General features: G+C 38.3%; 1 protein-coding gene across 4 annotated transcripts; it reads right to left on the bottom strand.

Moving 5' to 3' along the window:
- Nucleotides 1-1,477: 1,477 nt before the first annotated feature.
- On the bottom strand, nt 1,478-25,981 carry LOC129779168 (uncharacterized). Of its 4 annotated transcripts, XM_055786458.1 has the most exons (16): nt 25,845-25,981; nt 25,328-25,548; nt 24,459-25,240; nt 24,296-24,373; nt 24,106-24,219; nt 23,941-24,045; nt 23,641-23,877; nt 5,297-5,464; nt 5,117-5,224; nt 4,844-5,053; nt 2,985-3,191; nt 2,839-2,931; nt 2,626-2,778; nt 2,291-2,563; nt 1,875-2,228; nt 1,478-1,626 (listed from the first exon to the last, which is right to left on the bottom strand). In XM_055786458.1, exons 1-16 carry the CDS (start codon nt 25,853-25,855, stop codon nt 1,609-1,611), a joined length of 3,132 nt encoding a protein of 1,043 aa, XP_055642433.1. In that variant the 5' UTR covers nt 25,856-25,981; the 3' UTR covers nt 1,478-1,608. The 4 variants fall into 4 exon arrangements, with proteins under 4 accessions (XP_055642433.1, XP_055642430.1, XP_055642431.1 ...); XM_055786455.1 differs by having other exon boundaries at nt 24,459-25,548; XM_055786456.1 differs by having other exon boundaries at nt 2,988-3,191; nt 24,459-25,548.
- Nucleotides 25,982-26,424: the final 443 nt, after the last annotated feature.

Genomic DNA, 26,424 nt, shown 5'->3' with positions numbered 1-26,424 from the left:
TCCATGTACATGTGCATGCATCGATGTTTGAGTTCAACGTGGTTTGACATACGCTATAGGTGAGCTAGATTCTTTTGTATCGTACACGAAAATTACTCACACGTATAAAATAGCGTGCAGTGTGTGTGCGCTACTTTGCACGCCTAATACTAACGAGAGGACCTTTATAGCATACTTGATAAATGTCTAAATTCGTTGGTTTGAGTTCACAATGGGTAGACAATAAATTTTTCATTGATGGGATAACTTCTTTTTTCATCAGAAATCATGTTTTCGTTCCTCTTTATATGGACGTAAAAATAAGATTGCTACACGGGTATAAATTTCGTCCCTATGGGAGTAAAAATGTGGATTGAAGTCAGTTGAATATAGAGGCAGATTTGTATTCATTAGTCGAGTCTGTTGAAATAACCACTGACTGGACTAGTTCACCAGCCATCCTCACTAGTCAACGCTAGTCAACTCATTTTCTAGCCAAATCACTTTTTGTTGTGGGCGACTGCCGAAGCAGTTCTAGTCGAAGCGAAGCTACTGAGAGTAGAGTCAGTCTTCATTTTTCACCTTCGCAGATTTCGGGACCTGATCTTGACTTGAAACAAAATTAGGATTAGTTGTATTTGTTTCAAAGAAAACATGAAAAAGTTGTTGTTAGAAAAGTGCCCATCTTCCGATGTATGGACGACTTGTTGGAAATTGTAAGGGCTATTCACATTTTTTTTTGAGAATTTTTCAAAAATACGTTTTTAAGGAAAATGAATTTTAATTTTTAAAATAATTTTTTTTTCAGCGAAATTTTTTTTCAAAAAAATTTTTTTGTGAAAAAAATTAAAATTTAAATAATTTCCTACATTTTATCCTTTCACTCAAATTTTGTAGGTATTATAGTTTTTGAGTCATAATTTTTTGTAAAACATCAAGAAAACTTTTTTGGCCTAATTCTTTTTTGGATATTTCCAGTATGCACATTTGCCTCAAAGTGTTTACACCCACAACGTTTCACTGCTATCTAAAATAGTGCTGCCAACGGCCAGTCGAGTGGCATGAAATTCGTTGATTTGTTTCCGCAATCATCTCCTCGTTTGAATGAAATATATTCCCCGCTAGCCATTCATTCAAATTGAGGAACAAATAGTACTCCGAGCAAGTCAAGTCTTGAGAATATGGGGAATGTGAAACGAGTTGAATCCCTATTTCCATTAACTTTGCGACCAAAACTGCTGAGGCGTGAACTGGTGCATTATCGTGATGGAAAAAATAACCACTAGACTTCCTAGATTCAAACGAATACCAAACACGAAAAAAACAAACCGATCTGTCTGTAACTTCTCCCAAAAGAAGCAGCTTCTCACTAAGGGCTTGATCACGAACGTCACTTCACGGTGAAACCAAAATGAAATGTATACAAGGTAATATAAAATTCGTTTCGTTATATACAATTCAAGGATATACAGATTTTCAATTCTGAAAAAAAGATTCATTATTGAAACACAAATCAACAATTGTTTATTTGCTCTACATCATAGTTTAGTGCAAAGGCACTCGAAATATCACATTTGAATTTGGCAGTTCGTTCCGAATCGATGGAATGGCTGTTTTTTACACAATTGCTCATCTCAGTCTGGGTTTCTACGAATAAACAGGAATAAAAAAAAGTTACTATGCTGTTCGATCAACGGTAGTATCTTGAACCATTCATGCAAAAGGAGTATTTTTTCCCTTTTTCATTAATTGTATTAGCACATTCTGATGAAATGAATTATTTGGTTGTCTCTAAGGACTATGGTTTTCAATTGTATGAGTGCCATAAGAAAGTACACCATATTGCACGAATGACTTCATTTGAAAACATCAGTGATGAACTGAAACCAACTCACCTTCCGTACGGGAATCAACTGATCATTATCAGTGGATGACGGGATGACCGTCCTATTAAACCCTTGTGCGGGACCATCGGTAGCGATTCCAAACGCCACTCGAGAAGCGATTGCATTAATCATTTGAATAAACACGTTGCTCCTTTGGAAATTATCGGGTTTCAGATTATAGAACAACATTGTTGTCATAGTGGAGCACAGTTCCATAATGTTCGTAAAGGGTTTGTCTCTGGAGAACAACTCTGGCCATCGGTATCGCATTGCCCCGTACATGTTAAGACGACTCTGAACGACTGGTATCAGCAGTTTTTGTGTCGACCTCCAGCAGATCGACTGATTGGACGAGATGTATCTCTGTAAATCAGAAATGTAATGAGTTATCAATGGGATTTATTATGACCATGTCCAGGGCTTACATTATTATGTTTGCATGTTGAAAGATCTATTGGGACGTTGCTATCCAGTTGTTCGATGCTGTCCGCTGATGGTGCATCCGATATCAGTTGCGTACCTAATTCACTGGTTGAATGCGGTGTATCCATATATGGTTCAATATTTTCGTCAACACCGTTTGATTTCTCCACTGAATTGTCGATAATCGTTTCTGCAACTACAGTCGAAGAGGAGTTTCCACAATTGGGGGCCTGCTTTGGTTGATCGCTTTTGATTTCCCCGCTTGGGTAGTCTCTCTGGAAGAGGAAACCGTTCGGTTTTTAAATTTCCAGCGTAATTTCAGTAATTAAAAGCATACGATTGGCTTCTCCTGATTAATTGAAGTCGTATCTGGAGTATTACGAGTGACAACTGTATCAAACGAATTGGAAGAATTTGATACGCTCGCGTCTGATTGCTTGCTTTTACCTTCTACATTTACATCACCACCCTCGTCCTCACTGAAGAAGTCCTGTTTGAATGAAACAATACGTTAAAAGGGTGTGATTACAATCACAAATTTATTCCTCACGTCGGGTAGAACATCTTTGCCGTCAACATGTACCGGATGAGGATTTAGAGCGATTAATGTAGACCCAACCGTATCGGTGGTAGTGGAGCAGACCTAAAACGTATCCATATATACAATTGAAGAACGCTCAACGCAAATGGATTTACCACCGATTGACATTCTTCGAGAACCGCATTAGACGTTTGAGCATCTGTTGTTACGTCCTTATCATTGCTATTCAACTCAACTGCTCCTGGTTGATTCAGTGTGTGAGTTGAAGAGGGTTCCACATTTCTATTCGTTCCTACATCGCGAGTAGGACAATGTTGTCTCTCATCGGAGCCAACATTGTTCTCATCCAGCGATGATGTTTCCTGTAATAAAATGGGTGGGTTATATCTATGATATAATCGAAAGGTTGACGTGGGACTACCGTTGTCTTAGGAAGCATTTGTATTGTATTCATTATATTATCGATTGAATGAAACAATTTCCGAATTCAATTGAATTCAACATATTGAACAGTTGCCATGTAAGATCAATTCATGCATTGTAAAAGTTATGTTCTTCGTTACAAGTAAATTTTGATGATCGTCCTGTTACGTTTGATATAATGCCTAGGACTTCCAAAATATGTGAACGGAAGAATTGTCAAACGATCATTGTATTTTACATTTCCTCTGAAATTATTGCATCTCTCATGTTAACGTAATTTTCGAACGTAGTTCATTCACCTCTAGTAACTGAAATGGCGATTTTTCCAAGCTGTTCAGTTTAGAAGTTCGTTTTAGGGATACATATTCCGGTCTGCACAAAGACAAGCGATAGAGGCGAATGAACTGCAAAGTTTAAAGCCTCTTAAAAACAAAGAAAGAAAGAAAGAAGACAAGCGAGTTCAAAAGTACTCGCAGCTTGGATATATTTGCAAAGCGAATTCCTCCAGGCATCTTTGTTTTGAAGTCCGTCTTAAAGAAACACATTTCGGTGGGAACAAAAATACCCCCGACTTGCATGTATTGGCAAAGCGGATTCACCCAGGCACATTGTTTTGAAGTCTGTGTTGGGGAAACACATTTCGGTGGGAACAAAAATACCCCCTACTTGTATGTATATTTACAAAGCGGGTTCCCACAGATACATTGATTTTGAAGTTAGTGTTGGGGAAACACATTTTGGTGTGACCAAAAACACCCTCAACTTGCATTATTTCAAAGTGGATTCTCCCAAGCACATGATTTTGATGTCCGTGTTAGGGAAACCCAGCTAGGTGGGAACAAAAATATCCCCTACTTGCATGTATATTTACAAAGCGGATTCTCATAGGTACATTGATTTTTAAGTCTGTGTTGGAGAAACCGTAAATCGGGCCAATCAAAACTTGACAGTTAGGGCGTTTAGATAACGATTGACATTTTACAGTTATTCAATTGTTTATCTCATGAAAAATAATATTTTATTAATTGTGATAGACGCGTAGAAATATTTCCTAACAATTGATGCAACCTTCTTTCTGATCTATTAACACATTGCGAACCGCTCACGAGTTTTCTCGTGTTTCGCGTTCCGTCTGTTACGAATGGATCACGAAATAACCCGTGTTTTCTACACTTGAAGGTTAAATCCTTGGTTCGCCAAGAATCTAACAAGACCTACCGACGGCTCGCCTTCGTCTCATCCACATAGAAGGAAACGACCTCATTCATGGAATGCGAACAAATGAAGCGTTCAAGTTTGCCCCAAAACGTGCGGTCCTTAAGTTATAAGCAATCGGAATCTTCCATTTTTTCCTGCATGTTCTGTGTTTAGGTTTTCATTTCACCCCCTTATACTCCGGTTAAATGTAGTCCCACGTCAATATCAGCATTAGATGAAGAATGTAAGTAATTCCCCGATAGGTCAAGCCTTTGTCCTGAATGCATCAGTGTGTTATTCAACATCAATAGTTCAAACAAGTATCAATGAAAATGACTTAAATATCTAGTTCTGTCATTAGATCAAAGCAATACCACTTTAGAAGCATACTCACAGACTCTTCAAGGGAACTTGAACTACTTTCTGATATTATTCTATAAACGTCCAAGCAAGTTGAACTGACCGAGTTGCTATCGTTGCGCTCTTCACAATCCAATATATGGCAGCCATCTATGTTTATATTGGTATATTTTTCCTCCGCGATACTATTCGAAGATTCACGTTTTACATCCTTCTCTGATTCTTCATCATCGGTGAAAAAATCCTGTTAAAATCATATAAAGATTATTAAACACAATGTTGAGATCAGCTAAACTCTATGTAATACGTCTGGTAAATAATCTCGCGACGAATTCGGTTGGCAAGGTTTCGTACAGGGAGCAACAGATTCTTCATCATCATCCGAAATCGTTATTGGTTCATCCTCTAAATGTTTCTGCAATTGGACCCGAATTATATCATGTAATCACATTTCGTGTATCTTGAAACTGGACAGTTCTATACAAACCTGTGGTTCCGGTGTTTCCAGTGCCTCTTCACTGTTACTATTTTCTGAGGTGAATTGTTCTCTGCAAGTTTGAGTTTCATTTGAAGATGACTCTTGTAAAATAGGATTGTTTGCTCTTGAGATAGACGAATTGTACGAATACCCTTCATCTACGGAAGCTGATTTATTCTGTGAGTAATAAAAATGAATTATACAGACATTAAGGATTGAAATTTTATTATTTTAAAAAACTGAATATGTTCAAGAAAGGTTCTGATAGACTTAGAAATTACTACGTGAAATTGGTAAGTAAATTGCCATCCATTAGGGACTTGACAGTTTTGTGTCTTTGCGTGAATGAACCCTTGAAACATTTTCATGATCTGTCAATGTCAAAACGTTAGTCAAAATCTACATTTTCATCATGGTGAAGTACACGAACGAGCAATGCCTAATAATTATTAAAAAATGTAATGGTTTGTATCTAGGACACGACCGCAGTTTTCGACGTAGAACTACGGAATTATTATATTCAATTCACTTGTTTATAACTTCGGATCAGAGCTGCATTTTTTCATCAATGTCACTAACAACTGACGAGCCACTTTAGTCACTTCTTACTGACAAAAATCTTGGTCAAACGGTGACTGACGGAGTACGATGCAACACTATGCCTGTTAATGAGCTTCGTCAATACGTTTTGACCGACCAAGTAGGCGGTACAATTGTAAGCAACGAATTGATGATTGTCGCAGATTGCATTTTATCTTCATCGAGCAAAGGTTCGATTTTCGGTCCGGTTCTTGTTTCTTGTATTTATTGAAGTAAATACTATGTCGAACACGGGATAACGTGTGAGCGATACCAAATCATTTAGGCAACGAAATATATAATTGACCGAAGCTTGAAAAATCTCTACATGCTGAAATAATGAAGAAATTTATCTCTTCGTTGAAATTTCTGCCCGAGATCCAAATTCACGTATCTAAAAGTCCGTTTAGTTTTAGTCCTCGAAGTTTTAGCATTCTATATAATAACGGTATTCAGTTATCCCAACGTAAACAAATGCACCCTGGTAAACGTGTAAACTTCCATTACATCAGGTGACATGGTATTTCCCGTCTTGATGATCATAGGGCACTGACTTGCTACATGCTTTGTTCGTCAACACACTCTGGCAAACTATTTAGCATTGAAGAGTGAGGAATTTGTTTTGTCGGTTTATATTTTGTTGCATGTCGTTTGGTGGTAATGTTGCAATGGTCGCCTTATAGCCCAAATATATGCAGTGACAATGACAAATTGCAGCTCTGCTTCGGATATTATTTTAGAATTCATCGAAATTTTTGTAATATCTTTTTAGCTATTTAATTTTTTATTACTTCAGTACACTCGACAGAGTGGAGTAGAGTCGAAAGATATAATTACTTCTCGTTCATTTTGTTCTATTCGCATCAGATATTCTCCTTCCCACTCAGATATCGATCACAAACTATGAACCCTTTTGCTCCTATATTCCGCTTGAGATGTGATCGAACCCCACAACATGCAACAGTAATGTTACCCTGTTGGTATTTGAAAGCATACTTTCATGAAATATACGTTTATCTAAATAAATGCAGTGTATATCTTTATTCCGAAATTCTGGATACTTTTCCATATCCTCACTAACACAAAAAACAGGAAGTGGGTTATATCTATAGTATAACCGCAAGGGTGACGTAGGACTATCGTTGATTTAGAGATGATTTGTTTGAAGTTGAAACTGAATTCATTCTGAATGAATGAATATTTGGAGAACTTCGAAAACGAGAGCGTTACGTTGGAGGCACAAGGTTTTATGCATCCAATATTGGATACGGAAATATCCTACTGATGGGGAAGAATAATCTTCAGAAGCTATCCTGTTAATTGCGATGGATTGAAAAATCACAAAACCAAATGTATTTGGTCACAGTGTTACATGGATAGAAAACATTAAAGTAAACTCTTTCACATGAATGTAATTTTAAATTCCCAGAGGAACTGGCCGATTATTTTCCGGATCTTTCTCGATGCTGAACGGCATCCAAACGGAAAGAATTCCGTGCGTGTATGTGTATGTGTAGCGGCTGCTTCGATGGTCACCTTCTCTTCTCCTGAAGGATCGGCTTCTCTGTGCTCCCTTACAGTTTCAAACAAACTGCTTGCGTTTCAGGGCAGATCTCGATCCTTCGCCGTCCAGCATCCTCAGCAACGATGTTGTCTTGTCGATGTCCTCACGAAAAATGAATGCGTCTCACCACCAGAATATCGCTTAAGTATGCTTTTTGTGCGTGATTGAATCGAGAGAAGGCGTGGTTTACGATGGCAATTTGGAAGGCAAACTAGAGGGGAATGAACTCTCAGAGCTCGGAACTTTCGGCGACTGAGCAATAATCGATTGCGGGCGCATACAATATTGGATACGGAAATATCCTACTGATGGAGAAGAATAATCTTCAGAAGCTATCCTGTTGATTGCGATTGATTGAAAAATCACAAAACCAAATGTATTTGGTCACAGTGTTACATGGATAGAAAACATTAAAATAAATTCTTTCACATGAATGTAATTTTAAATTCCCAGAGGAACTGGCAGATTATTTTCAGTAACGATTGGATATTTCCACATTTTCCTCGATACTGGAAGCCCACCAGTGGTTTATGCTAACTCGATAACCACCTGTTAATAGCACTTGATTGAAACATATTTGGTCACAGTGTTACATGGATAGAAAACATTCAAATAAACTCTTTCACGTGAATGTATTTTTAAATTCCCAAAGGAACTGGCAGATTATTTTCCGGATCTTTCTCGATGCTGAATGGCATCCAAACGGAAAGAATTCCGCGCGTGTATGTGTGTGTGTGTGTGTGTGTGTGTGTAGCGGCTGATTGGAGATCTTCCCAGGGAACCGTTTGTGCCATCACTCTCCTCCTGATGGATTCCCTTCTTGCCTAAGGTGCACAAACAGGCTCTTGGTGACACCGTTCATCCGCGCTTTCATGATAAATGAAGAGCTTCACCACAACAGCGACAACATGCTCCAATCGCTGTTCAATTAGAACTGAGTGGATTCGCTCGCTTATATACCGATTGGTGATTTCAATAGCCTGTTTTGAAAGCAAATTTAAGACTATTGAAACAAGTTTTTGGATCAGAAAGTAACAAGTATAGAACGCGTAGACATTTTATCTTTCGAATGAAGTGTTTATCATACCATTTCGTTTAGTTGTTTAGGAGCTATTCACACTCAAAATCTCGGTCTCCGACGTAACGCTTTCGTTTTCGAAACTTTGATTTTACACCCCGGTATAGAAATGAAAGACGTAGTCCTACGTCAAAATTCTCGTATGCTGCTTTTCTTTGTCGTAGCACACCTCGATACAGAGGGCTTCCCCTCCTTGTATCGAGCTGTATGTGTATGTGTGTGAAATCAGCATTAGGCATGAATGATATCCGCTCGTTGTGTTATGCTAGCTCACTCGCATCTGTGTTTTCATTTTATTCTATTTTTGGTTTCCGACTCTAGCCCTGAGAAGGGCCTTTGTGGAAGGAAACTCTATTCCATACTCCTCCTTCACCCGGCAAGAAAACAATCTTCTCCCGCTCGACGCTCTGCGGCAACCATGTCGCTTCGACCAAGAAACGAGGAGTGGTGTGGCTTCAAATAGCGGATGGCTTTTTTAAACCAAATATGTTGCTCGTTATTGACAGCTCTGTTCGGGAATGCACACAAATCGACAGAACAAATGTATGGGAAAATGAAAATGCTTCCTGTTTTCATGATTTAAACTGTTAAGGCATTAGTGGATTGTACTGTATGGTATATCAAACGAATCTTAGAGAATTTCCGATTCCATTGGCGTATAAAGTATCATAATTTGTTCGCTGTGAAAATAGTTATTAACGTTAACATTATTTCGCAAAAACGTGACCTGTTTTCTGATTTGGCACCCTTCCTGAACGACGTAGTTCTACGTCAAAAAGTAATACCGAAATTCGGAGTCAGTAGTTGCAACTTCAAAAGCGCTTACTCCAATTTACGGCCGTAAAAATCTTCCCTGTGCTGTGCTGTGCTGTGCATAATTTAGTGACCAAACTTGAGTCCACATTTTCCCTGTTGAGTGTTCCCGTGCCAACGAGAAGCCGTTTCGCACGAAGCAACGAAAAAAAAATATCGCAGCCGCAAAGTGAATCCATCCGAAATTGCCCAAATCAGTCAATTGCATGATGTTCTCAAGAAGGTGTATTTTGCGAATAGATCTTATGGCGGGTTTACATTAGGGAGATCTATAGCTATAGATGGATTTATTCACGTGAAAATAGGTGTAAACGGGTGAGAATAAATATGATACACTTATTCGAGGTATATATAACTTGAATAGTGTGCTCCCGTGGCCGAGTGGTTAGCGTCATAACTAACATGCCGGGTGTTCGGGTTCGATTCCCGTTCTGGTCGGGGGAATTTTTCGTCAAAGAAATTTCCTCCGACTTGCACTGTGATCACGCGTATTCTAGAGCTTGCCACTCAGAATGCATTCAAGGCGTGTTATTTGGCATAGAAATCTCAACTAAGTACTAATAAAAATGACGCAAGTAATACTACGTTGAGACGGCGAAGTTCCTCTAGGAACGTTAGTGCCATTGAAGAAGAAGAAGAAGAAGAAGATAACTTGAATAAATTAAATATGTAAACGCTTGTGAATTTCTCACTGGTGAGAAATCACTAAAGTTGGATGCAGTTCTACTTTAGGTGAATAAATTCACCGAAAATATGAATATATTCATCATAGAAGTTCACGCTAGTGTAAACGGTTGATGCGATTTCTATAAATCTCATCATATTTCTTCACATGAATATATCACTAGTCTAAACCCACCCTTAGGCTACATCCTTATAAGATCAAATTGACTGAAGAACTTAAAGGCACTTGACCATTTTTTTTATCTCATCTGTTTATTTTTTATTATTAAGCTCATCTAGCAATTCAGCTGTAACACAGCCGAATATATCGTGCATATTTTTTTTTCTCATGTTGTATATTACACAGTAGCCATATAAACGTAAAAGTATTCCTATCTCATCGATACACATTTTTTATCCATAACACATAAGCCATTTAGGCGTAAGAGTATTCATTCCTATTCTATCGATACACAACACATGTCGCATTTTGACGTAGGACTACGTCTAACCGGAAGATATAGGGGGTGAAATGGAAATCTAGGCACTGAACAAGTAGGAAAAAATGCAAGATTTGGAACGCTTATAACTCGAGCATTTCTCAATAGATCGCAAAGGTTTTTGCATCAATTGATAGGAAATATATCTACGCATCTATCATAACGAATAACATTTAATTTTTCTTGAGATAAATAATTGAATAATTGTGAAATATCAAGCATTGTCAAAATGCACTATGTGCCCATTTTTGATTGGTCCATTTTGTGCTCCTCAAATCGTACCGACCAAAACGGGCAACCAGAGCAGCAGCGAAATAGAATGAAGCACGATTGGAAAGGAAAAAGGAAAAAATGAACGAAACATCGGTCGCAGTCTCATACATGCGTAATTCTTGAGCCAGCCAGTAAGCTTAAAAATCTCCGCTTCGCTGCTGTAACGATCATTCTCATTCAAACCGTACACCACATCGGTTCGCATCACAACACATCAACAAACCAACCCAAGCAGCCATGTCTGGACATGGTAAAGGAGGAAAAGTGAAGGGAAAGGCAAAATCCCGCTCGAACCGTGTTGATCTGGAGTTCCCCGTAAGGGTAGCTAGGCCGAGCGCGTTAGTACTAGTGCACCAGTCCACCTAGCCGGCGTTATATAGTTTCGGCCGCCGAAGTGATCGAGTTAGCTGGCAAAGCTGCTCGCGACGATAAGAAAACCCGCATTCGGAACAGAACACATTCGGTTCGATGGACATCAAGACAACAGGCAGTTGCAGCGAGTGGCGAGTGGCAAACGCAATCGCAAAACGGCATCAGGTAGCAGAATAAAAAAGTTTGTTCTTTATACAAACTGCTTTGGTGGCAAATCCAGAACAAGGCGGCATCGAGGGCGTTCGAAATGTTTTTTTTCAAAACCACGATTACTAATTTTTCTAAATTGGCGCTTTTCAGGGCCATTAAATCTTCCAAAAAAGAGTTTAGGAAATACAGTTCAATGCTTTCTAAAACAATATCCAAAATAATAATAAAACACAAATTGATTTTTTCATAATTTGTTTGCCAGGATATGATGAGTATGTGAATTTGGCAGTTGTTCTGAGCTTATTGATTTTCACCAATTCTTAAATTGCTTCTAGATTGAAAGTACAGTAATTTACACTTATCTCGACATTTAGCCAATTGGACGGACCTGTAATGCGACATATTTAGTTGGACATTTTTGTAAACATAGAGTTCGGGGTCCAAATTATGACCCCACATTGAAAGTCGACACTGTACCACTGTCATCGCAAATGTTCAATTACAGGTTAAAATTACCTCCAATCCGATACTAAGTGGTGGTAATGCGACGTGCCATTGAATGTAATTTACTGTAAAATGTGTCACAAGCTGGATGGGAAGAAATTTTCCAACTGTGAAAGCTGTGGCGAGTGGCAAATGCAATCGCTAAACAGAAAGGTTTAGCCGAACAAGATGGGGATATCGAGTGATAACAAAACAATAAACTCTTTAGATTGAAGATAATTTTGTGATCCTGAAAAGTACCCTTTTTAGCCTGCATGTGAATCCAACGAGCGAACAAATCATAATGAATGTATTTTTTTGCCATCGCTCCCTTTTAACGCTCATTCGTTCGTCTCGTTGGACTCGCCCCTCTGGCTTAGTCTGCCGATTTGTCTCTATCCTGTGAGTGTGTACCGCTAGAGTATGAAACACGCGGACCCCAAAAAATATCTTATTTTCTTTCAAACCGTAAACCCGTGTGGTTGTACGGCATCGGCATCGTGGACGTAACAAAGGAGGACAAGTTAAGGGAAAGGCAAAGTCTCACTCGAACCGTGCAGGTCTCCAGTTCCCTGTTGGTCGCATTCACTGATTGCTCCGCAAGGGTAACTAGGCCGAACGGATTGGTGCCGGAGCACCAGTATTTTTTTTTTCTTTCTTTATTAAAGAGATTTTCAGCCAAAGGCTGGTTCATCTCTAACAGGAGCACCAGTATACTTAACACCGATTATAGAGTTTCGGCCGTCGGAGTGCTCGAGTTGGCTTGCAAAGCTGCTCACAACAATCAGAAAACCCGCATCAAGAACAGAGCAGCTTCGGTTCGGCGCTCATCAAGGCAACAATTAGTTTCAGTGAGTGGCAAAGTGTTTCTCCGGCACGTCGCATTAAATGTAATTTACTGAACAATATGTCACAAGCTGGATGGGAAAAAATTTTCCAACTGTGAAAGCTGTGGCAAGTGGCAAACGCAATAGCTAAACAGGAAGGTTTAACCGAACAAGATGGGAATATCGAGTGATAACAAAAACACAACACCAAAGGTTCTTTCCAGAACCATCAACATATTCATAAAGAGTAAACAGTAAACTAATCCATTTTCCAGGTAGATAGGTGGGTATTCACGTAGGAGAAGAAAATAAAACAATATATTTAAAATATATATTTAACAAAAGCTGTCCCCATTGTATAGTCCTACGTCACTCCGGTTATGTCCCCGACATTACCCACCCGTCTTTTTTCTGCGTAAGATTTTCCTATTGTTCGAATGTTCACAGTTGGACACAGCGGGACTGTTGATATGAGGCTTTCATTGTTGTGTTTATAAATAGCACCAATAACCGATGCAGCAGATCGATCGTATGTGGAGTGAGAGGCTGGGATCACCATCACATGATCATTGATGCATGGACGTAGTAGCTAGAATAACACACAAAGATGGCACTTGACCATGTGAAGCGCCGAAATTTTTCGATTGGGCTCTGGCAAATCTTGAAGAAATGAAAAATGATGAATTTCATCGCAAAATCATCTTCAGCGATGAGGCTCCTTTCTGGTAAAATGACTCTGTCAACAAGCAAAATTTGAGTTATTGGTCAGATGCAAACCCACATTTGCTTCAAGAAACACTACCGCACAAAATTACTGTTCGGCGTGGTTTTCATGCCGGGCGAATGATTGGGCCGTATTTTTCGTCGATGAGAACGACCGTCATGATCGGCTTGCGATCACAACTCGTATAGGCCGATTGCAATGTTATCCTGTATTCGTAAATTGTTAGAGAAAATGATTCTACTTCGTTTGGACAAGTGGGTCGAAACGAACAATTTGCTGTCAAATACGCAGTTTGGCTTCCGCCGAGGTAAAGGGACAAATGATTGTCTCGCGCTGCTATCTTCTGAAATCCAAATCGCATTTGCTCGCAAAGAACAAATGGCTTCCGTTTTTCTCGATATCAAAGGGGCATTTGATTCAGTTTCCATGGAAATTCTCTCAGAGAAGCTTCATAATCGTGGACTTTCACCAATTCTCAATAATTTCCTGTACAATTTACTGTCAGAAAAGCACATGATTTTCTCTCATGGCAGCTCGAAATCTTCTCGTTACAGTTTTATGGGCCTACCACAAGGCTCCTGCCTAAGCCCCCTCTTGTACAGTTTTTACGTCAATGATATGGATGATTGTCTAACTAGAGACTGCACGTTGAGACAACTTGCAGACGATGGAGTTATTTCCATCACGGGTACTAATCCCGTCGTTCTGCAAAAGTCGTTGCAAGATACCCTGAACAATCTGTTCACGTGGGCCCTCAAGCTGGGTATCGAATTTTCTACGGAGAAAACTGAAATGGTCGTTTTTTCTAGGAAGCACGAACCCGCCCAATTCCAGCTTCACCTATCCGGCAAAACGATCCAACACTCTATGTTTTTCAAATACCTGGGTGTATATTTTGATTCTAAGTGTACCTGGGGGAGACACATTGCGTATTTGAAACAGAAATGCCAGCAAAGAATCAATTTTCTCCAAACAATTACCGGAACATGGTGGGGTGCCCATCCAGGAGACCTCATTCAGTTGTACAAAACAACGATATTATCAGTGTTAGAATATGGCAGTTTTTGCTTCCGATCAGCTGCCAGGATTCATATTCTCAAGCTGGAGAGAATACAATATCGTTGCTTGCGTATAGCCATGGGGTGTTTGCATTCGACACATACGATGAGTCTCGAAGTCTTGGCAGGAGTACCCCCGCTTACTCTTCGGTTCACAGAATTATCCTACAGATTTCTCATCCGTTGCAAGATCATGAATCCATTGGTGATTGATAACTTCGAAAATCTACTCCAACTGACTCCTGAGTCAAGTTTTATGTCTTTATACCATGAGTACCTTACCCACGACGTGCACCCTTCACCAGGCATCTCCAACCAAGTTTGCTTCCCATACTTCTACAATTCCTCTGTCATTTTTGATCTGTCCATGCGACAAAAAATCCATGGAATCCCAGATCACCTACGCTCCGATTCTATTCCGCCGATATTTTCGGCAGAATATGGGAAAGTTAGATCTGATAAAATGTTCTTTACTGACGGTTCATTCATAAACGGGTCCACTGGCTTCGGCATCTTCAATGAAAATTCCAGTACCTCTGTCAAACTCAAAGATCCTTGTTCCGTGTATGTCGCTGAACTGGGTGCGATATATTACGCATTAGGGATCATTGAAACATTGCCCATCGACCACTATTTTATTTTTTCAGACAGTCTCAGCTCAATAGAGGCAATCCGCTCAAAGAAAGTTGATAAATGCTCATCTTATTTCCTAACAAGAATAAGACAACTATTGAGTGTTTTGGTCGAAAAATTATTCAAGATTACCTTAGCATGGGTTCCCTCTCATTGCTCGATTCCGGGGAATGAGAAAGCGGACTCGCTAGCTAAGGTGGGCGCTTTAGAAGGCACACTTTTTGAAAGGCAAATTGCTTATAATGAATTTTTCCACATTCCTCGTCAGTATACGCTCGTAAGTTGGCAGCGCATGTGGAGTGAAGATGAGTTCGGTCGTTGGTTACACACAATTATCCCTAAGATCTCGACGAGTGCATGGTTCAAGGGATTGAATGTAGGTCGTGATTTCATTCGCGTGATATCTCGGCTTATGTCCAATCACTACAACCTAAACGCGCATCTCTATCGCATTGGGCTCGCAGCAAACAATCTTTGTGATTGTGGCGATGGCTACCACGACATCGAGCATGTTGTCTGGTCGTGTATCCGGTTCCATGCTGCTCGCTCTCAGCTCTCTAGAGCACTGAGAGCACAAGGCAGACAATCGGATATCCCCGTCCGGGCTATCTTAGGTAGCCGTGATCCTGATCTTCTGCTTCATCTATACCTGTTCCTCAGAAACGCCGATGTCAACGTTTAATGATGTTTCCTTCGTTGTGTCCCCGTTTCATATCCCTCCTATCCAAACGATAAACTTTTACTTAGTCGCGGCAATACATACACACACTCTTTATAGATACACGGGCCAAAGGTTGTGCAGTCCACTGATCATTCAACAAGAGCCAAAGGTTGTACCGCTTATGACAACTCTACACGAGCTGATGATTGCGCCGGCTAGTGACCATTCTATCCTGGATTCCTCGAGTCGAGAAAGACGCACCACGCTAGATATGGGGTACAGACTAGGGGGGCGTTGCTGATTAATGGTCAGCTGCATCCCAATAGGAGGTATCCCGTGTCGGGCACACGTACAGAGCATCGAAGACTGCAACATACCAATTATGAGAACACTTGAAATACTAACCTCGAGTCAACCGCGAGTAATCGGTTACATATTACTAACATAGTTGTAAGCAAACATTGTCGAAATATTGAACTCCCGGCCCCGTTAGGCTGACGCCATATGAGCCTTAATAAAAATATATATTTTGGATAAAAAAAAACGACCGTCATGTTCCCGTCAATGGCACTATCGCGACACATTGGAACACTGTTTTTGGCCAGAATTGGAAGATCTTAACATCAATGATGTGTGGTTTCAACATGACGGTGCCATTTGTCACACAGCGCACGTAGATTTAATGAAAAGTAAGTTTGGTGAACGGGTTATTTCGAGAAATGGATCTGTCGATTGGCCGTCTCGTTCATGCGATTTGACGCCGTTAGATTTATGTTTACTGGCAACTGTCACTGGCCAGCAACTTTAGAAGAGCTCAGAGACAACGCTCAACACTAAGTAGTGGAAAAATGGGTCCAACGGATCGATCGCTGTAAACGGGTCCGTAGTGGTCATATGACCGATATCGAATTTCATTCTCAAAATGTAAGTGGTGAACCAGAATAAATTTGAACTCAATATCTTAAAAAACCTGTTATATAAAAAAAAAAACTTAATATTAGTTTTTAATGAAAGAACCGTTATTTAGAACGAGCCCTCTTTTTCGCCTGAAGATATGAGTTAGGTATTCGCGGAAAAATAATTGATATATTACGGAATTCTTGTGTCAAATAGGATAGCATGTTTTTGGTTTGCAACAAAAAACCCTTTTCGATCTCGACGAGTTGACTACTATCGTTCGAATAAATCTTCCGAAATTGGTTCCAGAACAAACGCATAGTGTAAGACAAAACTGAGCACTCAATTTTGAGGTGACCAGATCTACAATCTGGGCCTTTTCGTAGTCTAATACGGCCGATGAGGTGTTGAAAATTGGCAACTGGAACCTTGCTCATCTGAATAAATAAAACATTTTGAGCTCGTTGAGTTCCGTAATTTTCGTAAAATCGATATTACCACCATCATCGAAACGCATCTCAAGCCGAATATCATATACACTAGGGTGCCAATGAATGTATGGGAAGAAATCGACCCTAAATTTTCAAAAAGTTACCCTAAACAAAATGTTCACCACCTCGAAAAAACACCCTATGCAAAATTTCAGCTTAATCGGACTTAAGGGAGAGTGGCACAAAGCGGTCAAAATTTGAGTTTTTTGAAAATCGAAATCGAGGTTTTCGAAAAAAAAAATGTTAGTGTCAAATATCATAAAATTGCATAAAACGTCGAGATCTAGTGCCTTCTCAAAAAATTTTTTTTGTCAAAAATCGACAATCTGGGACTTATGATAAATAAATCACGACGAGTAATGCAATTTTACGTCATTTGGCATCAAAAAAATTTGAAAACCCCGATTTTCGGTGATCTTTCGTTTTTTCCAAAAAACTCTAATTTTAACGTCTGCGACACTACATCCAAAGTTAATTTTAGCGCATGTTATGACATCCCGATTAATTACAATAAATGAGCTGAAAAATAACAGAAAATGTTCTACTCTCCAATACATGTATATATATATTTGAATAATATATATGTTAGAGCCAATATGAGCGAGCGAAACAGGAGACACATTTAAATGAAAGCATATGAAAGCTTTTCGTATAGTTTGCCAAATACACGACCCAGACAGAGAAAGATATATTCTCGTTCATGTTCTTCTTTATCCTCTTAGAAAACACTTCCCAACAATCCCAAATGAAATGAGAAAAGAAAACAGAAAGATATGTCTGCTCGCATACATACAAACCATTTTAAAGCTTTTAAAACAGCTCATTATTTGTGCATTTGACCGTCCAGCACACGAAATGGCATCATTTCTGCCAAAGATGAAATGTTTTCAGCCAACGCTAGTTTGGGTGTAGTAAGTGAAGTCCGAATGAGCTAATATTTAGTATAGGGTATATTATCATGCAAATCACCATTTCGCAACAAGTTCCGAATGAAAAATCGAGATAACTATTTTTATTGGCACCCAAAACCATAAGTTTCGTTTCGTATACCGAAAAAAAAAGTCACAGGAGGGTTGTGTCCAAGACACGACCGCATAATTGACGTAGGATTTCGTTAGGCTATCTGCTGCATGCTGATTTTGGATATGTTTGAAGAATTATATTGTTAAACTCTTCGATAATGATTTGGGTCTGTTTTGTCTGGTCATAATCATTATCGAACACAAGTTTTCTCACCAAAAAAAAAGAGTTACTTTAGTATGGAGAAAATATATTTGAATTGGAAAAGGTAATTTAATTTATATTTTTTTATTTTCTGACTGTTTATTCAACCCATTTCCTTTTCGCTTCAACCCTAACGGAACACGATGCTACATGCCTCAATGCGAATTTCAATTGGGCTCACAGCACCCAATACGATATGTAGATCATATGTGAAATCACTTTTTCGAATACTCCTTCATTTTTCCAATTTTGGTTGTCGCATGAACTTTCCTTGGGGGAAAAAATCGTTTGATATTTCAAATCATGTTAACACAATAGCTACCATATACAATTTTACACTTACAGTTGTGCTTCACAATTCACAGTTTCACAATACATGATCGGTCATTGAAATGAAATTTCACGAAGCAACCAACATAAAAGTTCCAAATTTAAATTTTATTTATATTCTATCAAGCATAAGTTCTATTCAGTTCATTGAAATATCATTCTTCAATCAACCCATCGAAAGATTCTTATTGGAACGAAAATAATAAAAAACAATACTCGTTCATCACTCCCAACTTATTCGCCAGCACGTATGCAATCAGCAATGTCCACGCTAGTTACAATTAGCACTATCCATTTGTGCGCGTCCTTAGTTAAACTATCGACCACGAGGGTATTTACATGCTGATTTCCCCCAGACACCTTGGATTCGAAATTTCTGTTAAGGAATACATGTCGGTGGGAAAAAAAGCTCGCCCTTCTTTCATGTATTTGCAATGCCGATTTCCCCCAGGCAGCTTGGTTTTGATGTCTCTGTTAGGGAACAAATTTCGATGGGAACAAAAGCTCCCCCTACTTTCATGTGTTTGCAATGCCGATTTCCCTCAGGCAGCTTGGTTTTGATGTCTCTGTTAGGGACCCGCCGCATATGTCGTCAATTTCGACCAATCAGAAGTTAGGATAGGGGTTGAAGTTAGGATAGGGGTTGAAATTTTTCAATTGTTCGATAGTAAGTTTCATGACATATATTATTTTATTCAATGTAAAAGATTGTTATGGAGTGCCGAAATTGATTGACGCAAAAATCTCATCAATCCATCATGAAATGACTGAGAAATAAGCATTTGAAATTGGACAATTTTCACGGTGCGCTCGATTTTCGATTTTCAATTAGTACCCCAATATGTTCCCGAAAGACGTAATCCTACGTCAAAACCCAGTGTTGATTTTTGACAAAAAAAAATCGAGATGACACTAGACCTCGACGTTTCGCGTAATTTTCAGACATTTGGCATAATAAAAATCCCTTGATTTTTCGATTTTCAACAAACTTAAACTTTGACCGCTTTGCGACACTCTCCCTTAAATCTGATTGAGCTGATATTTTGCATAGGGTGTTTTTTCGAGGTGGTGAACATTTTTTATGGGGTAACTTTTTGAAATTCAAGATGACCGTTTTCATTGGCATCCTATTATACGCTCATACTCATTCGATATATAATCCACACTAGAATTGGGCGATCTTGAATCGATATTTAGAAGATCGATATTTTCCTTTCCGATTTTTTGAATCGATCTCCGAAAAATCGCGAAAATCGATCTTTTCTTTGGATCTTTCTGATGTTTTTGATCGTAGAATTTTTTTTTGAAAATTCGTTTTTCATTGAACATTGATTTGAAACATTGAGAAAAATAAATTCAAAATGAAAATAAACCTTCATTTTAATTTTTTCCCTTAATTTCTTGATACAGATTTTTTTTGCTAAGAATACAGACAGAGATTTTTTCAGAAAATTTTACAGAATTAAATGTGGCAACCCTGGTGAGGCTGGAAACACACTCGCCGTACTTCCTCATGAAAATACGAGAAATTTTAAGTGCTTTATCCAGATGATGTTATGTCATCACCTTTGTCAGAGTACCTTACGTTGCTCAATTCAGGGTAATGAGAAGGCTGGCTCATTAGCAAAGGTAGGTGCTATTGAAGGCAATATTTATCAGCGTCAAATCGTCTTCAATAAATTTTATTCTTCAGTTCGTAAAAATACCATTGTTCAAAAGTCTGGACTAGACTGCCCATGTTTGCATATAATATAACACATATAATCGATACGAGTTTAATTTTTTGTAAAAAAGGCCCAAGTCTCTAATTGCCAATAATACCCTAAGGCGTTGTAATTATTCAAATGTTTATGTTTTTTAACGATTTTCCTTAAAGAAAAATTATGATCATAGTTTGACCACCTCTGATCACGGTTTGTTCGGTTTCAGAAATCATCATTTTTTAATGAAAAAAATCGAATTTTCAAGTAGATGTTGGGCCCTATTATAGAAATCGAGGCGATAAGAATTTTGCTCGTTAGACCTATTTTACTATTATAGAAATCGAGCAATTCGATAGCACCGAGCGAGTGATAGCTATCGATGCAAGTGTCAGAACTTTTCGAGTTGTTTGGTTCACTTGTTGCATATCTTCAGAGAATGTTAGTACGTGTTACTTTTGTCAGCAATTTTCTTTTTTCTTGCTATACTATACCAAACTTTCTATACCATATGCTAAAGCTGAAATGTCTTGCAAAACAATATGATTTTTTTAAATTACAGATTTGGATTGACATGAGGTGAAAAGTAAATAAACATTAGCACACAACAAGCGAGAATTCAGGGCCAAAGGTGGTGGCCCAACACAATAAAGCTATTGACGCCGCTACAACAAGAAATCCACGTTAAAAGAGAATTACATAAAAAAATGTTTTCCTTAAAAAAGTGGAATTTATGTGTGACTCCTTACGGAGTTCCATAGATTGCTGTTGTGAAAATAAATGAAAAGTTTCATTTTCTAATAATTATATTTTTGTAAAGCAAATTGTTCCATTATATCGTTTTTATTACACATCCATGCATGCATTACGCCTATTAAGCTTCATTCGTTGAGGGAATATCAGTTTTCTCCAAAACATAACCATATTAACACTTTTGGAAATACATTTTCATAGCAGATGCCTCAAAAAAAGATTTGGCATCCTTTCTATAGTGCTTCATGAAACATTTCAAGCTTGTTTCAAAATATTTTATCGCAACCGCTGACATTCGAGCTTGCTAACGAATCGAGCAGTTTTCCTCGATTTCTACAATTCCAGATTTTACTCGGTGTGATAGTAATAGTGATTGTATCGAATCCTCGATTCGATTTCTATAATAGGGCCCGTTGCATTTATCATTGTTTGAGTTTACTGTCATCGTATTGATCCATTCATAATTTAGGTTTTCTTCAGAATATTGCCTTTTCTTGGGCATTTTAACCCTTTCAATACGGCAGTGTGCTCTGCCGGAGTGCTACCGCTGTACGGAGCACTGCGTCGAAAAGTATGCACATCGCGCTGGTGTGATAGACGTGCGGTATCACTTTCATGTCGTTTAAAGACGACGCTCGTACACGCAACTCATCGCGCGGATGTCGTCTATAGACGACACTCGTGGCGAAAGGGTTAATGTTCACATCAACACACTCAACACAGAGAAACTTTATTTCTGCTATGCACGAAGGACACAATAAACAAACCGCAGCGCGCCAAGCGGTTGCCATAGAAATCATGTGAACAAAACAACATTAGTGAATTGGATAACTCATGATCAGAATTGAGATCACCGAAATGCGTAATGAAATGCGTATGTTCGTACTCTACGGAGAATGTGATTCAAATGTTGATTTAGCTTATAGCACATAATACTGATAATTGTTGATTTTCGAACGATGTATGAAAGTTGTATGGAACTACGTCCGTTATGCGTAGAAACAGTGATTTTTAGAAAACATTTTTTGAGAATTGCACAAATGTTTACGAACAAAAAATGTTTGTTTGCATGTTGAGCAAACGTATTGCATTGCGTAGAATGCATAACGGCGAATAAGTCGATTTTGTTCATTTTGTCGCTTATGTCTCCTATACAAACATGGGCAGTAGAGTCGGGATTTCGGGCTTCTCCCGACTCATGTCCAATTCCTGTTCCTTAGACGCGCTACTTTTTTGTATCGATCTTGCCGGCAACTATCTCTGCGTTTGTGGCCAAGGTCACCACTACATCGAACATGTTGCTTGGTCGTGCGCGGTGTATCTGGTCACCGGATCGAATTTAGAAAACTCCTTTCAGGCCAGAGAAAGACAGCCCAATGTGCCGGTGAGAGATTGTTGATTCGGTTAGAGCTTGATTACATACCCCAAATACAGTAAAACCCCGATTATAAACCAGGTCGAATCGGTTTCCTTACTTCATTAACCTTAGAATTAAGAACAAAAATGTTTATAAACTCAACAAAAAGATAGAAGAGCAGAATGCGAAGTCGAAAATTTTAAGTGATTTATGACATGCTGTAACACCGTGAAAAATCGACGCATACAAATGGGATATAAATAATTTCAAAGCTACAACTTTAAGCTATTGGAATATTTTACGTAGGTACTTATGTTTAGCTAGGTTTTTGTAGGTGTAGTGGGCAACAATATCGGAAAAAAATAAAAAATCTTTTTTTTCTTTTCTTTCAAATATTTTGTGGACTAACAATTTTTTTTGCTGAACAACTCAATAGCAAATCCAACTAACCTTATCAACTTGCTTTCGTTTGGTTCCTAGAACGTTCCTGTTCCTTCCCATACATTGATATTTCTGTTTGAATGAAAAATTACCCCTTCGTCTTTGATGACGAATAATTCAAAATTATATATAAAGTTAATTTATTGCTTTGACGAAAACAAATTAATTAAATTTTTCGAATCGATTTAAAAAAAGTGTCAAAAACGGGTTTGTTGTGGTGTTTTAGAAAATTATTTGTAGAGTGCATATATGTGGGAATGCCTATGTATACGTGTAAGTAACATCACCCTTTGCAATCCTTGTATCTAATAACTCTAAGTTGGAGCTTTAAAATGATGTATATACCATCTGTATGTGTTGATTTTTCTCGAAGTTACAGGATGTCAAAAATCACTTAAAATTTTCGACTTCGCATTCCGTTCCTCTATTTTTTTTTGTTGAGTGCATACACTAGTAAAAATATAGTTAAGAGTTCGGCTCTAAGCCTGTAAAAATAAACGAATCTAAAAAAAACATTTGCAAGTTTTTCATTGAACGTCGATTTGGAAATCCGAAAAATTTTTCCTGATTGTTCACAATGTGAACAAACTAAGAACCAATCACTAAGAGAGCTACAGTGAATTTGGATATTATTTGAATCGAACATTTATCCGTATGTGTTATTTGACATGAATACAAGAACGAAATTAAGCACATCGGAATTTCAATATTGACTCAAAAACAAGAACGAGAAATACGGAAATAACAAACTCTGTGTAGGTGTAGCTATTGTTACTAGTTACCGATTGATTTGGTGAGGACAGGCTACACATCGAAATATTTCCAGCGACGCTCGATGTTGAATCAATCGAGTCATCGGTACGGCTTTCTTCCGACGACGAATCAAAGGTTCGGTCAGAAAACGATTTCAGCATCAATGGTTCGACGATCTTTTCGTCTGCAATGTTATCCAGGTTGTCCATTTGCTCCTCGTTACTTTCCTTATCCTTTTCTGCATCCTCATCATCGGTGAAAAAGTCCTGTTTCGAAGAAAATGTTTGATTAAAAAAATTATTTTTGACTAGTATAATTTCGTGTTTTACGTCTGGAAAATAGTCTCGGGATGATCTTTGTTGCAAGCGTTCCAGACATGGAACGCTTTGTTCATTGTCAGCTTTCTCGGATGTCACAATGATATTATGGGATTGCTACATGAAATTAAAAAAAAACATTAATTCAATCAAAATGCTCAAGTTTTATAAGGTTACCGTTGAGCATGACTGTTCCACACCAACAATAGACGTTTGGAACACATTTTCCTCATTGTTTCGCGAGACGGATATTTGGCTGCTGTCTCTAATCGCGATGAAATTTCCTTTATTCTAGAACAATGATTTTTCGAGTCAAACGAGTCAAATTAATCAAATAAATGAATAAATCTTTCGCATGATTACATACGCGTTGTTCAGCTATGAACGATTCAGATGGTACATTGTTTTGAAGATTTTGTAGTTCAGAAGGAGAATTGTCCGAGGACTGTTCAGATAGAAAAAATAAATAAAAAATTACATTCATTATTTGTTATATGTTGATATAACAATTCATCTTCCACTATACTGACCGATGATTGTTCCTCTTGTTTGATGACTGGCGTTGTTTGATTCGGATCTTCCTCTGACACCGGCATGTCTATTCTGGAACTGTTTCCGCTGCACGGTGTCAACATAGCACTCAAATTAACCGATTCGTTGCCACAAACCGAAGATGTTCTTCTGCTGATATTATTCGATTGGCAGGACAAATAGAGTGGATCCTGATTGACGACCAACATTCCGGTTGCATTTAATATTTCATCTTGATCCAAATATACAACTTCATTTCTGCAACTGAAATTCGATCTGTTCGCAAAAGTCAAGCTACCTTCCGTGTCATCATTCATCACGCTTTGAACTAGGGGTGGTAGCTCTTGTTCTAAAGATTCTTTTATAATATCAGCATATTCCTGAGTGTTCACTGTCAATGATTCCTCTTCAAGCAAATTACGAACTGAAAAACAGTTTCTTGACTGGCTTGCATTTTGAATTTGCACTGGAACGCCATCCAAAACTACGGGAGATCCAGCTGTCGCAGAAGCAGTGGGGGGAACCTGCGAACGTTCCTTGCCCCGTTTATTGTAATCGGTGCGGATCTGTTCCACCCGAAAGAGAAATTGTATCTCATCCTTGGTTAACTGATAAATTGGATCTTCAACGTTTATGGGGACGTATACGCGAACTCCTTTTTTGCCGTGGCGCTTAAATGCATCCACGACCAATGGATCATAGTTCCCGTTAGTTATGTATTTTATAAAAAGTTTGTTATCACGTACAATTGAATTATTGATTTTGTGATTAGAGGTGTTTGCTGGGTAATGATCAAGAAGCATTATCGTCACGACGTAAACCTTCCTGAGATAGGGATATTGCAGTCGATCAACAAGTTCCGAGTTACCTGCTATCTCCAGTTGGGAAAGATGATATACAAGACTGCGCTTGAAATAGTTTCTGAGATCCTGCCAAGAGAGTTTGTTGTATTGTTGGTCTTCGTGCTCATTTAATAATTCCAAAGTGATCCGTTTCCATGTGGTTATTTCATCTCGACAGTAGTCCGTGTAATACTCTGCCAATTTCTTCACAATACTATTGTTGAAAGCTGTACTGCATTTCAGAGCTCTACAAAGTTTGCCAAAATTAGAAATGTCTGTTAAGAAAACTATCATTGAAAAAATAGTTATTTAAAAAGGATTTCTTCATTCAATTGTTCTATTGCAACAATGAATTCTTGACTGAGAATGTCTTGATAACATTAAATTAAAAAAAACAAATATTGAAAAAACAACAAATATGCCGAATAAAAACAAACAATTCATTCTAGCTACTGAAAACACTTTCAAATAGGAAATTTTTGTAACGGAATTCACAATAAGTATGTACAAACATTACTATTTATGTGATGAACTATGCTTTACCTACAAACCATCGCGATCACAGTCAGTTATTCAAATATTTCAATGAAGCAATATGTTCTAAGAAAATCGCACCGGAATGTATTCACATTTTGCGAAGTAAAATTTAAACATTGTTTGTTGTTTTGCGAAAGAATCTGTTTTGCGCGATTTCATTACAGGGGTGCCAAATTATTTCCTTGGATTTTGATAAGGACAAGATGAAAATGATGAAGCCATTGACCGTGTAAAATATTTGCATTTGGTCGGTGTTAAGCCAGACCATATGACATTTTTATGATTTCGAGAAAAACGAGTTTAAAGTTTGGTGCTATAAGGGGTTTTCATTGAGCATTCAAAACTACTTCGATAAGTTATTCCTGCTGTACGCGTGATTTTCCAAATCTGATAAATGTGTAATGTAGCTTACGATCGAATGTGATCAATATCTCGAAATTTCTAATTTTGCGACTTGGTTCGCTCTGACTTAACACCGACCATTTGTGAATTGAAAATGCTCATCCTCATTCCTGACATTGGTCGAAATTTCTGATCCATTACATGTGGTCGGTATTAAGACAGAGGGGACCAAGTCGCAAAAATG

Source organism: Toxorhynchites rutilus, chromosome 3, assembly GCF_029784135.1.
Source record: "Toxorhynchites rutilus septentrionalis strain SRP chromosome 3, ASM2978413v1, whole genome shotgun sequence".
Classification (NCBI taxonomy): Eukaryota; Metazoa; Arthropoda; class Insecta; order Diptera; family Culicidae; genus Toxorhynchites; species Toxorhynchites rutilus.
Note: the sequence above shows the minus strand (reverse complement) of the source record. Positions and strands in the feature narration are given on the sequence as shown.